General features: G+C 40.8%; 1 protein-coding gene across 2 annotated transcripts in view; it reads left to right on the top strand.

Moving 5' to 3' along the window:
• The first annotated feature begins 3,314 nt into the window (after positions 1-3,314).
• Rab5a (RAB5A, member RAS oncogene family) overlaps positions 3,315-18,895 on the top strand; it is a 31,994-nt gene continuing 16,413 nt past the window's right edge. The window contains exons 1-3 of one of the 2 annotated variants that reach the window (XM_028766607.1): positions 3,556-3,656; positions 6,994-7,055; positions 7,595-7,849. In XM_028766607.1, the coding sequence (XP_028622440.1) occupies positions 7,687-7,849 (163 nt within the window). In that variant the 5' untranslated portion in view covers positions 3,556-3,656; positions 6,994-7,055; positions 7,595-7,686. Of the gene's footprint in view, positions 3,657-6,993; positions 7,056-7,594; positions 7,850-18,895 lie in introns of both variants that reach the window. The other variant, XM_028766606.1, reaches the window with a different exon arrangement.

Below are 18,895 nucleotides of genomic sequence, written 5' to 3'. Positions count from 1 at the left end.
GAGAGAGGGAGAGAGGGAGAGAGGGAGAGAGGGAGAGAGGGAGAGAGGGAGAGAGAGAGGGAGAGAGAGAGGGAGAGAGAGAGGGAGAGAGAGAGGGAAAGAGAGAGGGAGAGAGAGAGGGAGAGAGAGGAAGAGGAAAGAGAAGAGGAGAGAAAGCAAGCAGACCAAGAGCCAAGATCAGAAGACCAAAAGAGAGTTATAGCGGCAATGACCGGATTATATAGAAATCAAAAGCTAAGGGAAGAAAAGCAAAGCCCATGAGCTGGAGAGGCTTAGGCTAGCAAGCAGGTTAAGAACTGAGAGGAACCACAGGTACTGAGTGAGCCTCAAGACCAGTCTGACACTTTAGAATGCTAATAAGCACCATAGTTAGCCATTTGTCCTACGTTTCTTTTCTTTTTTTTTTTTTTTTTTTTTTTTTTTTTTTTTTTTTTTTTTTTTTTGGTTTTTCGAGACAGGGTTTCTCTGTATAGTCCTGGCTGTCCTGGAACTCACTCTGTAGACCAGGCTGGCCTCAAACTCAGAAATCTGCCTGCCTCTGTCTAAAGGCATGCGCCACCACCGCCCGGCCCTTTGTCCTACGCTTCTTTGGAACTTGATAACTCCAGTTCTAGGTATTCCACATCTGTTACAGAATATATGATCACACTGTGAATCCCAAGATTCTATTGTTTACTGGAAAAAAATCTGTCTCTAGTTGTGGCATAGCTTATCCTTAGCACACGCAACTTTAATCCCTCTGGCTGGAATAGAGACGTGCCCTTAGTACACACTTCTAATCCCAAACAATGAAGATAAAGTTAGTTTGTAGAAGGCAGCACCTATGTTTGAAAGTGATGTCTAATTGAGTGGCAGACAAAGTGACAAATCAGAGAAAGATTTAACAGAACAAGATACGCCCAACTCTCTTGAGGAGAACAAAGATAAGCTACTTGAGAGGTACAGTGCAGAGAGAGAGGAGGCAGTTTTACTGGGAGAGTTTTAGAGAGACAGATTGAAAACAGAGCAAGCTAGACACAGGTAAGATAGAATCCACCAGAGGATGAGAAGGAGCCAGAAGATTAGAACATTTCGCCAGAGTTAATTTGAGGTAAAGCAGAGCAAAAGGTCAGAGGCTGAGAGAGAAGAATTAGTCTGCTTGGAGAGGAGTTTGAGCCAGAACAGCTGAGTTGAACCAGCCAATGAGAGTTCAGAAAGAACTAGACAGGGTGAGTTTACTCAGCAGTAAACCTCAGAGCCTGAAAACATTCTAGGCCTAGATTAGATTATACAGAAGCTAGAAACTTCCAGGACTAGGCCTAGGTTAACAGACTGAGGCAGTATGCAGAGACAACAATTCAGGTAAATAGAAGATACTTTTACATAAGAGGGCAAGACACCCTCTTCTGCAATCGGCATGGTATAGAGACATATTTTCAAGAAAACATTCATAAACATAAAATCAAATTTAAAAATTATGATGATATTAGAAAAAAATGAGTACCTGAAGGAGGAAAAGCCATGGTGGAATATGAGTATCTGGGGGAGAAGGGAAACGGAGGGGTGGATTTGATCAAAGCATTCATGTAGATGTGGTATGTGTATAAAAGAGGTTTTTTGTGTCGGATGTATAAACCGAGGACATGACTACTCAATGATATGTTTCAAGGGAAGGTTTTCGTTGTAGGTATGAGGGAGAGTACAGCCAGAGGCATCTGGAAAAATCCAGAGCAGGGAGAGAAAAAGGTAGACTGGACATGGCCCGCTGACTGAACTGGACCATGGGGTGGGGTGAGGTAGTGAGACAGGAAGACAAAGAGGGTGGGCAGAGGACACCATGAGAGAGGGGGTGAAAGGGAGGAGTGGGAAGGAGAGAGAGAGGAGAGGAGAGGAGAGGAGAGGAGAGGAGAGGAGAGGAGAGGAGAGGAGAGAGAGAATTAGTTAGTTATATGGGAATGAGAAACTAGAAGAAGGAAGCTCACGATCTGGAGAAGTGAGATGGGGTGAGATGGGGTGAGAAAAACTGAGAAGAGCCATTAGGTACTGAGTAAATCAGAAGGTCAGCCCTGTGTTTTGGTATGCTAATAGGCACCACAGAACCTCTTTGACAATGATGAGAAAATGACTCCTTCGCGGAAGCCTCTGCCAGAATTTTGGCGAGTGGAGTTTTTGGATCTGACTGTGAGGATCAAGGGAACATTTTAAATAGGTATGCTGTGAGCAGCCATGAACATCTTGGGCTGCTGTTCGTTGGAATCTTAACGTGTTCTGGAGTCAGCTGCAGGCTAGAATATATCTTTTTTTTTTAATTTAAGCATCGGATTTATTATCTTAATCTTTAGGCTATTCAGAAATATATTTTGTGACTAAGAATTACTTGGCTAGAATATATCTAATCTGTGATCTTGGCCAAATTATTTGTCTCTCTCATTCATTCCACAAGACAGGACTCCGGCCTAATCAACTGTGCTTATCAGTGGGTGGGTGAGTGTGTGATCCTAATCTCAGCTGTATGTTTCAGGAGACTCCAAAGGGTTTAGTACTAAATTCAAAGGGAAATCCCAAATAAACACTATTAGGGTTTGCCCTTTTCGCTCAAAAAAAAAAACAAAAAACCCCACGGGAAAATTCTCAAGTTATTCTTTTGAAGTTTGCTGTCTCAAGGCAGCTTTTGAATTTAAGACTCTTAATTCTCTCGGAGACACGCCCATTCCCGGAAGGGCAGGGCATTTCCAGGGCTACACAAGCCCTCGCCTAAACCCCTTTACTGAGCGGCTTTTATTCCTACAAATGCTTCGACTGTGGTAGTGTGAGAGGCCTGTGAGTGACTCCTCAGACCGAAAATCGCCGCAATGAGAAGACAGGCCAGGCTGGCAACGGTGCTGGGGACCCTGTCAGCTCTGAAGAAACCCTTAGGACGCAGGTCTGGCCCACGCCCCTCGGGTTCCCAACCTGCCCGCTTAGAGCGTCGCCGCCCAGATAACAATGGTAGTAGTGAGGGTGGAGCCCCCCGGGGCTGGTAGAGGAAGGCAGAGCAAGGATGTGAGTAGGTCTGGCCCGGGAGGGAACTGGCGAAGACACGTGACGCAACCCCACGCCCCCTTCTTCATTCCTGACGCTCCTGCCTCGCCTCACAGGCAGAGCCCAAAGGCGTCCGTTCAGTTTAAGGGGGCGTTAGCGAGGGCGGGAACTTGCTCCCTTAGCTGACAAGGGTGGAGCCGAGGTCGCGCCCGACAAGGTCACGTGACTCCAACCCCGCCCCCTTTGGCAGCCAATGTGGGCCTCCTCGAAGGCGCGGTAGCGGAAGTGACCTCACGGCGTTCTTTGCTGCGTGCGGCTACGTGGCGGAGCCGGCGGAAGCAGTTTCTTCGCTGGACCCAGAGTGTTTGTGTTTTGGTTCGTGAGGAGCCGGGGCGGTCTAAGGGGAGGAGACCGAGGGAGGAGGAGGACGGCGACGACGACGACGAGGAAGAAGTCATCGGAACTCGAGCGCGGCGACTCTGGAGGAGGAGAAAGGAAGGCGGAGCGGAGAGGCGGAGACGCAGCCCGGCAGGGGCGGCACGGCGCTCGGAGTCCCGCGCCGGCCTGAGAAGTAGCGAGCAGGCGACGCCGCTGCAGCCGCGGAGCATCCGATCTCCGGGCCGTGCGTGGCCTCGCTGCCGGGAGCCGCGCCCCAGGTAAGCCGCCGTCCGGGCGGGTCTCCGTGGTCCCGGCCTGGGCCTGGGCCTCCAAGCCGCCGCGGGCCCTCAACTCCAGTGACTCATCCTTCCAGCAGCCCCGGAGCCTGGGACGTAGGGATCCGCTGAGGGAGCAGCGGGTGTCACCCTCCTCCCTTCACAAGATGGCGCCGTGGGAAGAGCCGGGGGCCGTGGCGGTCTCCAGCCCGGTCCTTGGGTCTTTCTCCAGGCCGCCGAGCCGAATCGCATCCGGGGTAAGAGGGTGGCTCAGGAGCGCGCCCATAGGGCCCAGCGGAGCTCCTAGCCCCAGCACCTCTGTTTGATTTCTCGGCCTCTTCCAGATAGGAACCCGGGCCTACAGCAGGTGGGGATTGGGGAGCTCCGCCTACTTCTGACAGCCTTGGCGGGGCTGTGCGAATGGTGGGATCCTCAGGTTTCTAACATGGAAGGTCGTGAGACCAGCCCGTGTGGCTCCGTACTAGCAAGTTAACATCCTGACACCTCCAGAAGTTGAAAGCTTTGACTGTCACACTTGGCATATTCGTTTTTGCCTTGCCGAAATGGATTTAAAGTTCTGGATTATCAGTTGCCTTAATACGTTACATCTTTCAGAATACTGAGGACTGCCCAAAATCGTTTTTAATGTAAAATTTGAACCTATAGGGTTATGAACAAAGTATACAGCACAACAGTGCCTGGCACAATTTAAGGGCTCAGGTAGATTTTTAATCAAAGACTACCTAGCTATATAAAGTACTATTTTAAAGATTCAAGATGCATATTACACAAAAGTTTTCCTTTTCGGAATAAAAAGTACAAGTAATAAGTACAGAGCCTCTGTGCAATGAGCGGTAGCTTCACTGAAGTACACCCAGCTCTTGCACATAACATTAATATGGCCTGTCTGTCTGTGTTTATATTTTGGCCTATTTCCTGTTTGAGATCTTTGAAAGTTAAGATTTAGTAGCTTTGCACTTTAAAAGACACTGACTATGAAGACACCCACCTGTCATCCCAGCACTCTGGAAGCTGAGGTAGGATCAGGAGTCCAGGCCATCCCTAACCTGTGCTGTGCTTTCCTAGGCTACAAGTCCCTCTCAAAAATGCGATGGGGATGTGGGGCAGGAAACAGTGAAAACAAAGCCAAAACTAAGTACAAATTTTTGTTTGTATTTTCTATAAGAATTGATGTTTCCCTGAGATTTTGGAAGTACCATAGGCATACAGAACAAGTTTTGTCCTGGATAAGTCATTTATTGTTTTGTAGGTAAGGGACAATTGAGAAACATTTAAGCTGAAGGTATGTTGGTGTCTTTTCAGTCTGTATGAGTCTATTGATCTACAAACATTAATTAATTAATTCACCCAGAGGCCATTTTAATTGCCAATTTCAAACACTGTGTACTTAGTAAGCACTGTATTAGACATTACATATGTTGTCTTACTTAATTCTCACAGTTGCTATGCAATGTATTATGAATATAGAAATTTGAAAATTAAAACTTTGCTTAGGCAGAAATTGGCATAGCTGGGACTAGACTTCAAAATCTTGTTTGTTTTATGAGTTGGGGAGAAATGGGAGTGTTATTTAATTACCCTTGACAAGCTCTCACTGTATATTTCTGGGTGACTTGAAACATGCTTTCGAGACCAGGCTAGCTTGGAACCCACAGCGATTCATTCATCCACCTTTTTCTAGCCCTGGAGTGCTAGAATAAAAGTCTTGGGCCACTATGCCTGTTGTTTTGAGGTGAGCCTTGCTAAATATTTCTGACTAGCATGCTTCTGTCTCAACTTCTCAAGTTCTCGGACCACAGGCAAGCTCCCTCATGCCAGGCTGGAATGGTAGTTTTATTTATGTGCTGTTGGTTAGAAGCAGCTCAAACATGTCATATGTAAATGTGTCAGTATTTGTTGGTAAAGATAGGAACTCTTCAAAGCTAGCAACTAGATTAGGCTAAGAGGTGGTTTCTTAAAACCTGAGCTGGGCTTAGTGGAGCATACCTTTAATTAGAGAACTCAGGAGGCAAAGACAGATGTACTGACTGATCTCTTTGAGTTCAGGGACAGCCAGAGCTACACAGAGAGACCTTGTTTTAAAACAACACACAAACAGGTAACACAGAGATTTTTTATGGATATATTTATTAATGAGCTTGTCATTATCAATTCAAACTTTATAGGAAATACAAATTTCTTAAAGTATAAATTAAATGTAGCTTTTGGTCAAATAAAATTTTAGGGGGAAAATCCTTAGTATATTTTGTTTTTAATAAGCTAATAACCCACATTTAGTTTATGTTTGTATGTGTATGTATTCTTGTGTGAAGGTGTGTGCATTTCACAGCATTTTTGTGGAGATCAAAGGGACAACCCCAGATCTTGGTCCTCACCTTTCACCATGCATGGTTCCCAGAATCCAAACTCAAGTTTAAACTTGCACTGCTTTACCCAGTGATCCTTCTCCTCCTCCTTTTTTGAAACAAAGTTTCTATGTAGCCTGGGCTAGCCTAAGAAGGACATCATAGCCCTCCTTTTTAAATATTTCCCAGTTCTACCAAGATTAGATGTCTGGGTGCACATATTAAGAGCCTGAAGAAGCCATTCAATGCTACTTTGTGACACCCTGTCTAAACAGAAGGGGAGAGGACTCACTCAGACCAGCTTTTTCCAAATACATTGCTAAACAGAAAATAAAACACATAGCCCCAAAGCTACCCCCAAAATTACTGTAAGTAAATAAGTCACTCCTAATCAATCAGACCAAATAGAGAAATTATTTTCAGCTAAAGCATTCAGATAGTAAACTCTAGACTTGTTCTAGAAGCTTTCCATTTACTAGCATAATTTCTTTCAAAATAATTTTAACCCAAGTATTATGACATTAGAACCTAATTTTTCTTTTCTGTCTGTCTATCTGTCTTTCTATTCTTTCTTCCTTTCAAGATTTTGATTTTAGTTTGTTTTAGTTTATATGTCTATGCTCTTATGAGTGCTGGTGCCTAAGAAGGCCTAAGGAGGATGCCAGATCACCTAAAGCTGGTGTTATGAGTGGTTGTGAATCACCGTATAATTGATCTCTAGTCACCTAGAATTGCAGTACTCATACTAAACTGCCATCTCTCTAGCACCTAGAATCTTAATTCTTGATTGACTTCTCAGATTGTTCTATCATAGTTAATAGTGTGATCTCAGTGAAGTTACTTAACCTTTCAGTGCCTCTTTCCTCGTTTATAATATTTGTAATAGTGCTTGATACTGTTGAGTGACTGTATTAAGTATGCAGAATAATAACTGGCACAAAGTCAAGTCTTATTTCTGTTTGTTTTGGACCTAGAGCTTGCTGCTTGCTGGGCAAGCACTCTTCCAGTCCCCAGCTCCAAAGTCAAATTGTTGAAGGTTAGTTGCTGTTTAGTTTTGCGGTCAGGTCTTAACTTGTTGTTGTCTGTGGCTTTGAGTCCTGCCTCAGCCTTCCCAAGCTTGGCATTGCTGTTACCACCACACCCTTACCTCTTTCCTTTTTTTCATTTTTCTTGGTTAATATACAAAGAGGTGGGTTATGGATAACATTTTTGTGTCATATTTTTTTTCCTCCTTGCTTGGCCCCCACTGCTCTTCCTTGTCCTCCTATCTTACCCCTTTCTTCTCTGTAGATTGTCTACCTTCTGCTTGCATGATAGACATATTCCATTACTTTCTCTTCTTCCAAGTATTTTTTTCTCTTTAGATTTTTCACAATCTTTCTGAAGTTTAACTTGAAGTGATTTTAGGCTCAAATCGTATGCCATTATTTCTCTTGAAAGGTGGCAAAATAAATTATGATACTAGCTTCCTAGTTAATTGGTAATTACAGTACAGTGAGTAAACTTACTAAAGTAACTACTACTGATTTATTTAGTTTTGATTTATTTATTTAGTTATTATTTGTGTCTCTACAGGTATTTTCTCCAGAAAGAAAACAAAATTGATACCGTGCATCCTGGAAGTTCATTTAGGAATCTGAAGTTAGGGACTTCTTTAAAATTTGGACATGGCTAATCGAGGAGCAACAAGACCCAACGGGCCAAATACTGGAAATAAAATATGCCAGTTCAAACTGGTCCTTCTAGGAGAGTCTGCTGTTGGCAAATCAAGCCTTGTGCTTCGCTTTGTGAAAGGCCAATTTCATGAATTTCAAGAGAGTACCATTGGGGGTGAGAGTCTTCTTATTTTCTTTTTAACTATTTAACTGAATCATACGTTAGTATTTGTTCTAAATGTGATTTTGAATAACTAAATTGATCATGCAGGGAAGAAAAAAATTTTTTTAGGAGATCTCAAGCTTTTATACTTTTATTTTGGTGTTTTATTTAAACAAGGTATTGTACCCTAAACTATTCTGAAATTCCTGTGAATTTCTAACTGTCATACCTCCACCTCCTAATTATTGGGATTATAGATATGATCCAGCCCAGCATCGTTTTTTGGGTCAAACAATATTTGATGGGAGGGAGGGGATAGTGTAACAAAACACAAAATTGAAACTTCTTGTTTATTTAGGTAGGGAAGTCTTCCTTTTAAGACAAGGTCTTCCCCTATATCCCATGCCTCCTGTGAACTCTTGGCATTCCTACTTGCCTTGGCCTACCAATTGTGGGATTACAGATTTAGTTACTGTACATGGCTTACTTTATTTGTGAGTCAGGGTGTCAAACCTAGCACAGCTTTATTTCATAGTTTTTTTGGGAGAGTGAGATAAGAGTGGGACATTGATAAGATAGGACTCATATAACCTAGGTTGGCCTGGAACTGAAACCAGGTAGTTATGGATGATGCTCTACCTAAATGTCGAGATCACAGGTGGGCCACCACAACCCGTGTGTGTGGTGCTAGGGTTGAAACCCTGGGTTTATGCATGCTAGGAAACCACAACTAAGGTATGTCTCTAGGCCTCAGTCATTTTTAACACAATATTTTTATCTTTAGTCCTCCAGTGCACACTGCGTTTGTTAGGTTAGGGAAGTCACATGTTAATTTTCCTCTTTCATGAAATGGAAATAACAGACCTTTACCTGAAATGAAAACAGATGTTCTTATCTCTGGGCAGAGAATAAATTGTCGGCTAAACAAATACCAGTGTAATTGTTGCTAAATAATTTTTAGCATTGTTAATATGCTATATAATAATTTTTTTGGATGAAACCTGATTAGTAGTTGATTTAAAATTTTTGATTAAGTAGGGCCTGGAGAGATGGCTAAGCAGTTAGCACTGCTTACCTCTTCCAGGGGTAAGAACTTTAGGCCCAGACTTTATTTAGAACAATGGTTCTCAATCTGTGGGTTGAGACTTCTTTGAGAGTTTGAGTGACTCTTTCATAGGGGCTGTACATATCAAATATCCTATATGTTAAATATGTACAATATGATTCATAGCAGTAGCAAAAATTATACTTATTAGGTAGCAACAAGATAATTTTATCGTTTGGGGTCACCACTGCATGAGGAACTGGTCACAGCATTAGGAAGATTCTGAACTACTGACTTAGTAAGGTTGCTAAAACATAAAGTTGCTAAGCATGGTGGTACATACATCCTTTTAACTAGCCTATGCAAAAGTGGACGCATCCCTGTGAATTAGGGAGGTAGAGACAGGAGAATTAGGAGTTCAGATTAGTTTTGGCATGAGTCTGAGGTAGCCTGCTTTACATGAGATCCTGCCTCAAAACACAGTACCATTAACAATGTGAGAACAGAGTATGGTCACACACATCTTTAAATTCCAGCCCCCAGGAGGCTCAGGCCAGGCAAGGCTTTATGGCCAGACCCTGTCTCAAAAAAAAAAAAAAAACCAATAAAATAAACTATATAGTAACATACTTCACATGGTGGTTTATGTCTATTGTAATCCTAGTACTTGGCAGTGTAAGATGTGAGGATTGCTGTGAATTTGAAGGCAGCCTAGGTTACATGAGAACTGGCTCAGTAGGAAAAACAGAAAGTAAGTAAACCAGTAACAAATGAAATACAAAAATGTAAAAAGCAAATACTTTCTTTTTTTTTTTTTGGTTTTTCGAGACAGGGTTTCTCTGTGTAGCCCGGGCTGTCCTGGAACTCACTCTGTAGACCAGGCTGGCCTCGAACTCAGAAATCCTCCTGCCTCTGCCTCCCAAGTGCTGGGATTAAAGGCGTGCGCCACCTGCGCCACCACCGCCCGGCGCAAATACTTTCTAAACCTGAGACTCCCTTAAGAAATTAGTAATGCAGATTCATTCACAGAGATAGTATAAGCGTTTTACAGCCAAGTTTGTGGAATTAGGCATGATAAATTCCTTAGTAATGTTAAGTTTATTTTCTTGGTTTTCACAAATGTAGCCAGCCATGTAAACTAAATAGATTTCACTCACCATTAAATGAGTTACTTGTTAGAAGATTACCTGGGGAGTATAGGTAAATGGATTACTGCTTATATGTATGTTAAAATTTCTGGTTATTACAGTTAGTGATGATGTAACTAAAATAGTAGTGTGGATCTTTTGTGCTTAAAATTTTAAAATGTGTATAGAAACTAGTGGGTATGTTCATTGGCTTAATTTTGTTTGTTTTAGAGACAGTAGTTTTCTTTGTAGCCCAGGCTGACCTAAACTCAACTGTGTAGCTTAGCCTGGCCTTAAACTTGTTACCTTATTCCTCCTGCTGGAATTACAGGCTTGGGCCACCACACCAGGATGTTTGTTTTGTTTCTTTCGCTTTCTCTCTCTTTTTTTTTTTTTTTTTTTTTTTTTGGTTTTTTTTTTAAGGGGTTTTTTTTTTTTTCTCCCTGGCCTGGCACGCACTCTGTAGACCAGGCTGGCCTCGAACTCAGAAATCCCCACCTGCCTTTGCCTCCCAAGTGCTGGGATTAAAGGTGTGCACCACCATTGCCCATTTTGTTTGTTTCTTAAGACAGTGTTTACATATATGATCTCTGCTGGCCTTATTTATTTATCATTATATTTATGTATTGTGTTAATATTGACAGAAGTGTGCCACGATGCATATTTAGAGGGCAGAGGACAACTTTCTGGAGCTGGTTCTCCTTCCACATACGTTTTTCAGAGCCTTAACTCAGGTCATCAGGTGCTTTTTTTTTTAACCCAGTGAGCCATTTGCCAGCCCTAAAATTATTTTTCATTTGTAGATAACACATGATAGTTTGATTATTTGTCAAACAGTATTTGCATATATCAAAACTGTCTATGTTGAAGTATATGTGACTTTTGTTCCTCAGTTATACCTGTGCTGTCTTTTCTGGCTGGGTCACTGAGGAAATGAAAAGGCAGACTATGGACACACAGAAATAGCTGGGATTGGTTGGACTGGGGTCTCTAGAGGAGAAATCACAGCACCTCCAGAAGCTCAGCATATTTATTAGAGTTGAACAGGGAAGCGGGGTTATTGGGTACAACAGAGCAAGGAGTAGAAGTTATTACATACAGATAAATAAAGAGGTAAAGTTTCTGGTATACAACTGGATCAGGGAGACAGGTTTGGCCGATCTCCGTAACAGAAGTGTCTATATGTGAACAGTTCTCAGGTTATAAAAATCCCAAGGGGAACAAACTATGATGGAATTTTCTGCACACACTGTCAAAGCTTACACTCAGTCCTCCAAGGAAGTCTTTGCTGTTCCTCTGAGCCTAGGACATTGCCCATGACATACCCATGTCAACAACACACATTCACCTCACTACAGTACTTCAATAAAACTAGCAGGGAAATAAGTTTATTCAAAAAAAAAAAAAAAGAAGAAGCCAACTGAAAATTTTACATTTAAGCATATTTTTATTGTTTTGTTTTTGTTTTTAATACAGGATCTCTGTAGCACAAGCAGGCATGGAACTCACAGCAACTTGGCCTTAGCCTCCTGAGGTGTGCCACAGTGTTGATGGTACTGGTTATTTGTTTGGGTTTGTTTAGATAGGTAGGATCTTATGTAGAGCAGGTTGGTCTCTGACTCACTGTGTAGCTAAAGATAGCTTCAACTGATTGTCCTGTCTCCACTACCCAAGTTCTCAGACTATAGATGCGTGCTACTGCCGTGCCCTGCTTTTTGTTGAAGCTATGTTTTAATAAAATGGTAGAAGACCCAGATGTGGGAAAGGGGGTTATTATTTGAAACAAGGATAATTCAGACTGGCCCTGAACTCCATGTCGTTTTGAAAGCTAGGTTTGTTCAATATATTGAATTGATTCATAAAAACAAGGGATACTTTTAAAATAACTTAAACTGTTTCTAGGTTTGTTGTTGTTGCTGCTGCTGTTTGGCTTTGAGTTTTTTGTTTGGGTTTTGAGAAGATCTCTGTCTGTAACCCAGGCAGCTTATAGTTATCTTCTAGCCTAAGCTTCCCTTAGTGCTGAGGCTAAAGGAATGAGCCACCACATCTAATTTATTTTTTTTAATATAAAAATAAAATTACTGTATGGTGTCATTGGTTTTAAGTGAAAGAATATTATCTTAATGGGTAATATTTCCTCTTAGAACTTACGTCCATGGGTTTGTAGGTTGTATTAGATGTTGGTAGAAATTTGATTTTTCATATTAGTTTGTGTCACTCAGGACCTAAGAAGATGATGATGCAGTAGTTATCAGTCCTCTGAGTTATGCATTCAAACTGTTCTCTGTGTAATTGAAATATTACTGTTGAATTTGGCCCAGTTTACGTATTTTATAAAGTATTAAATTGGATAAAGATTTCCAAAGAATGCCTTTGGCTGATGTTTCGTTTTGTTTATAGTACTGGAGATTGAACCTAGAACCTCATGTAGACTAGGCTAGTGCTCTACCACTGTGCTACTACATTCCCAGCCCCAGGTGTTCTTTTACATTGCATTTGATGGTGCACACTTAACCCCAACACTTGGGAAGCAGAAGCAGGCAGATCTGGTTTGGAGCCAGCTTGTTCATCAAAGGACAGCCAGGACTTGCAGACTCTGTCTCAAAAAAACAAAATAAAAAAATATTGAGGCTATGTAAAGTGGTAAAGTGTCATAAAGTCTTAGTTTCACATATACATGGGTGACACAGTCAGCTGTTTAGTTGCAAAGAATCATTATGAATCATGAGTATTGCTATTTTGCCCTGTCTCGATGTTGTTGGGGTTAGGGAGCAACTGGCGCTGATCAAGTATTTGAAAGTATTCAGCAGAATAACTTTATTAAGACCTCTAACTGAGTAAACTGTCTCTGTTAGTTCACTTGGCCATTCTGTTGTATACTGGGGCAGAGTAGATTGTCTAAAGTTCATTCCCTATATCCAAACACTGTACGACTTGAAATCACATATCTTACCTGTGTATAATGAATGGTACATGCCTATAATCCCAGCACTTGGAAGGTGGCAAAAGGTTAAGTTTAACATCAGCCTCAAGTATATAGTAAGTTTGAAGTCATGTCTCACAGCAATTCAAGAATTTTTTGCCGGGTGGTGGTGGTGCATGCCTTTAATCCCAGCACTTGGGAGGCAGAGGCAGGCGAATTTCTGAGTTCGAGGCCAGCCTGGTCTACAGAGTGAGTTCCAGGACAGCCAGGGCTACACAGAGAAACCCTGTCTCGAAAAACCTAATTAAAAAAAAAAAAGGAATTAGAGGCCACTGATTACAGTGCTAGGGATTGAACCCACTAGTTAGTATACTCAATTTGGAAGGTTTTGGGGTTTGTTTGTTTTGTTTTGTTTAATTTGTATTTTGTATGTGTCATTGTGGGTACTTGAGTGCGATGGCATGTATGTGAAGGTCAGAGAACTAATTTGGGGTGCTAACTCCTTCCTTTTCCCCTATACTCCAGGGATAGAACTGGGTTTGTGTGCCAAGCACCTATGGCCATTTTGCTGGCCAAAGTTTTTGTTTTTTATCAGCTGTCTTGATGTAAGCATAAACTCTAGCTATTCAATTTGGTGACCTATCAAAAAGAGATTTTTGTTGGTATCATATCGCGACCGGGTATTTGAACTCACTGTGGCTCAGAGCAAGACTCGGACTCTAAGAGCAGAATCTTCCTCCCTCAACTACCAGAGTAGCTGAGATTTTTTTTTTTTTTTAGGTCTAGTCATATCATTGAACTTTGAAGATAATCCCAGTACTTTACAAATCTCTCCATTGATCCCTTCTTGATTTCCTTCTCTTTCTTCCTCCTGAAACTCCTCCTTCTCTTTATTTTGAGAAAGTCTTGCTGTATAGTCATAATAGTACATTTTGGGGCTATATTGCATTTATATCTAATTTGTAAATTTCAGAAAGATGTTACTTTATGGAAACAGTTTTACCTATTAAGTAAGACAGGTGTCGACTCATGGGCAATTAGATCACACATTTCCAAGGCTCATCAGTACATTAGTGCGACTGTATAACAAAACGACTAAATTTTATAAGTAAATCAAGGCAGTAGATTTCATAATTTGGGTTTTTGTAGTTAATTCAAAGCAGGTTCTTCAATGCAACTGTTGTATAATTGCCCATGTGGAGGTTTTGTTGTTGGTTTTTTTTGGTTGGGGGGGATTGTTTTTTGTTTTTTTTCTTTATTGCCAGAAGTTGAAACTAGAAAATCAGTGTGCACACTACAAGCATTGTGCTCTGTAATCAAATATTTGAAAGTATCATAAAAGAGGTCATATGTTACAATAATGTGAAAATACTTTCAAAAAACTTTGTCTTAGGAAAAGGAGGTAAAAGGGCTGGATGTGATGGAAGTATGCCTTTTCCAGGCCTGCCAAGACTGCGTAGTGACATCCTGTCTAAAAGAAGAAAAGGGGCGGGGGGATAAGAGATAGGGGATTAAGGTTTCCAGTTGGTCTCCAAGATGCCTATTTCATTGTTTGTCCATTGAGACTCTGATTTTTCTGGCCCCCTTCTCTGGTTTACAACTTTTACAGCTATATATTATTTTACAAATTATGTTTTCATGTGGTTGCATGTATGGGGATTGGAGGATGACTTGCACTTGTTCTCTTCCTGCCCCTATGTGGGTCTTTGAAATTGAACTCAGTTGTAGCAAGCTGACTTTTTATGCTTACTTAAGCCCGGGTTTTCCTTGACAACTTAATAGCTGAGTTTAAGCGTAAGTGTCATGAAAGAATTAGGTAGAAGCTAGAGACTTTTTTATGACCAAGCTCAAGTTACAGTGTCAGTGCCAGTCTTGTACGAAAGTTGTAGTGTGATATCATACAATGTAGGTAGGTTTCTTGGAACAAAATATACTGTAAAATTTACTACTGTAAGATCTTAACAGAAGAGCTTCCTCAGTGTTCTTTATAATTGTAATATGTCTATTCTATTTTGTTAATGGTAAAATTTAATTTTTTTGTCATCATTTTCTTTCATACCTTACAATCTCATTTTTTGTTTTCTTATTTTCTTAACTACCAGCCCCCACCCCACCCACCACATTCCCCCCTGGCTCTGGATACCAAACCAGGGTCTTTGTAAGTTATGCAAAACACCCAATTGCAGAGCTGTGTCCCCAGCTGCAGTGTTAGACATTTAACCCTTTTGCTTTTCTGTTTGCAGTTTCAGGTTACAATCCAGTAGTGGATTCATCTTCAAATGTTTGCTCCTGAACTTATTTCTGTAATGTGATTATTACATATGGTTATAAAACCAAAGAAGCTTTAATGACTGAGATTTAAAGGGTTCCTGTCTTTTCATAAGTTTTCTCCCTTAGAACACTTCTAGTTTCTATGGGAATCTTGGCTTAATTCCTGTAAGTACCTGTAACTGTTAATCTGATGGATTTGGGAGGTTAATTTGTTGTTATCTTGGCCTGGAACTCAAAATGTCCTCACACTTCAGCTTCTCAAGTACTGACATCACATGGGTATGTGGCACCACCCACATCACTTATCTGTGCTATGTTCCCTATCTTTACTGGATGAAGTAGTGTAATCCCAGCATTCAGAAGCCAGAGGCAGATGACTATTAAATTTAGGGCCAGACTGGTCTTTGTAAGGAGTTACAGGCCATCCATACTTAGTTGCATAGCCTTATACCTGAGGAAGCCAGAAGACAGCATTGGATACCTTCCAACTGCCATTATAGGTAGTTGTGAACTGCCCGTAGGCACTGAAACTGGGTCCTCTAACAGAGTCACAGACACTCTTAAATAGTGATCTATCACCCAGGCTCCAAAGCCTCATATTTTTTGCCACTTATATGTTGTAAAAATCTCAACTTATAATAAAAAGTATTATCTATAACATTTTCCACATGTCTACATATATCGGTACCACTTTTTGTTGTTGTTTTGTTTTTTGGGTTTTTTGTTTTGTTTTTTTTGTTTTTTGGGGGGTTTTGTTGTTTTGTTTTTTGGGTTTTGTTTTTCAAGACATGGTTTCTCTGTGTAGCCCTGGCTGTCCTGGAACTCACTCTGTAGAGCAGGCTGACCTCGAACTCAGAAGTCCGCCTGCCTCTGCCTCCCAAGTGCTGGGATTAAAGGCGTGCGCCACCACTGCCTGGCTAGCAATAACCTCTTTAAGCAAGTTAATTGTATTTACTTTTCTGTGAATTCATATGATAGTACTTAGTAAGACTTGGCTTTTTTGTTTTTGTTTTTTTTTTTTTTAAACCACAAGGAAGGCTATTACCAGATGAACAGATCAAGAAACAGAATATTATGAAATATGCTATTAATGGGCAGCAGATAGGTAATTAGATGACAAGCAAAATCATTAACTCAGCATTTCAAAATATCTCTACTCTATTAAGACACTGTTTACCCTCTCCTGGTTCTCCTAGGAATTAACATCAAGATATTTACTGGTACTCCTTTGCACTCCCAACATCTTTCCTTGCTTCTATTTTTTTTCTTGATTCTCTTCTTTTTTCCATTCCCCTTCCTCATTTTTGTTTTCTCCTTCTTTTGTTTTTGTTACTCCTTTCCTTTCTCATAAGAAAAAAATACATATAGAATAAAACAGTCAAGAAAAACAAGTTGTGGCCGGTCAGTGGTGGCGTACGCCTTTAATCCCAGCACTTGGGAGGCAGAGACAGGTGGATTTCTGAGTTCGAGGCCAGCCTGGTCTACAGAGTGAGTTCCAGGACAGCCAGGACTACACAGAGAAACCCTGTCTTGAAAAACCAAAAGAAAAAAGAAAAACAAATTGTGATTAATTCTGTGATCGTTGTTAGCACCTTTCTGTGAACCTAAATGGATGGTGGTGATATTGAAGTTTTGATTGTTTTGCCCTCCCATCTCTCACTGCTGGGATTATAAGTGTTTACCACTATGCCCTGGTTTTTGTTGGGGGGTGTGTGTGTTGGGGTGGGGGTGATGGGGATGTGTGCGCAGCAAAGCACTCTAAAAATAGACCAATATCTCAGTACCCTTTTTTTTTGATAAGTTTTAGTAACTTTTAACAATGTCTTTTCGTGTGTGGGGGGGAGTGCGTGTGTGCATGCTTTGCCTATATGTATGTCTGCGCACAGTGCTTATATGGGCTATGAGAATGGATCCCTGGAATTGGAGTTACAGACATTGTGAGGTGTTACGTGGGTGGGAGAATTGAACCCAGGTCCTCTGGAAGAACTGTCAGTACTCTTAAGCACTAAGCCATCTCTCCAGCTCCATTATTTCTTTCTTTATAATGTGTCCTTTTATTTTGATTCTCATAAAGGAAATGAATTCTAGTCCTGTGAACAAAGTCTTTATTAGGAATATGCCCCTTTTTAAAGATACAACTGACATTTTAGTTTAGAAAGTTGAAATGCTGACTTAGTGTGGTTTTCTATTTATTTTAAAAAGATAAGACTCACAGTATAATCCTAGCTGATTTTGAACTTGAAACAATCTGCTTCTCCAATGCCAGAATTACTGGAGTACGATAGCAAATAATGCCATGTCAAGTACTAAGTTGTTTTAGTATATTCTTGGGTAATCAAGTGTAAGGTACTAAATGTTAAAAGACTTAATTTTAAAATCATACCCATGTACTTGCAGATTTCCTCTATATGGTAATTAATGTTTAGATGATAACATATGACTAGCTTGTATCCTGGCTAGCTGACTGCCTTAAAGGACCCTTTACACACTTTTAATTCTAGTACCCACGAAGCTGAGCTAGAAGGAGGAGATCATCCTGACTATGCTTCTCAACTGCAGAAGGTCATAAACATTTGGGATCATACCTTTCCTTTTTTTCCTCTTTTTACAGTGTGGAAGATTGGACCCAGGCCTCTACTACTGAGCCATTCTTCAGCCTAGCCAATCCATCATTATTTATTGAAATAGGGTCTCACTATGTAGCCTTGACTGGTCTAGAGCTCATTGTGTATATCAGAATGGTCTCAAACTCAACAAAGATACATCTGCTTCTGCCTCCTGAGTGCTAGAATTAATGGCATGTGTCATCATTGCGAGGGACATCCATTTTTTGATAACTTTGGTTGCTTCCATATTTTAACTGTTATGTACATTGCTGATTTGAACATTGATGCACAAATATTGACACTGCTTTTTTTAAAAAAACTTTTAACAGATTTTTTTTTTAATTTATTTATGAGTACACGTTGGCTGTCTTCAGACACCAGAAGACAGCATCAGACCCATTACAGATGGTTGTGAGCCACCATGTAGTTGCTGGTAATTGAACTCAGGACCTCTGGAAGAACAGTCAGTGCTCTTAACCGCTGAGCCATCTCCAGGCCAACACTACTTTTTTATTAATATTGGATCTATGGGACCTACAGAGGTCAGAAGAGGGTGTCATATTCTTTGGAACTGGAATTATGAATAATTGTGAGCTGCTATGTGAGTCCTGGGAAGTAAATTGAATCTTCTGTAAGAACAATGAGTGTTTCTATTTGCTGGACCATCTTTCCAGCCCCAACTTTGTATTGTTTGAAAAATGTATATTTGAGACGGATAATACCCTAGACAAAGCAGCAAATACACAGGGTCTCATTGTGTAGTTAAGATAAGCCTTCAACTTCTTATCCTCTTTGTCTTATCTTCCCAATTGCTTGGATTACAGGCATGTGGCACCGTGCTTAGCTTATAGGAACTTTCTACACACTAAAAATCATGTTGCATTCACCATAGAAATTTTTCTGAGTGTATTCACCTGTGCGTTTGGATGCTTCAAAAACATAGGATCTCAGATTTGTTTGTGTAGTTAAATCTAATAGTCTTACAGATTTTAGTTGTTGTTAAGTCTAGTGAGGTAGTTTTTAGTTGAATTTGATACCTAACTTGGAAGCCTGGGCATGTAACTTAATGGTAAAGTGTATGGCTAG

Source organism: Grammomys surdaster, unplaced genomic scaffold (genome assembly GCF_004785775.1).
Source record: "Grammomys surdaster isolate TR1022 unplaced genomic scaffold, NIH_TR_1.0 169, whole genome shotgun sequence".
In the NCBI taxonomy this organism is placed as follows: Eukaryota; Metazoa; Chordata; class Mammalia; order Rodentia; family Muridae; genus Grammomys; species Grammomys surdaster.
The sequence above is the reverse complement of the archived record's forward strand: the minus strand, read 5'-3'. Positions and strand labels throughout refer to the sequence as shown.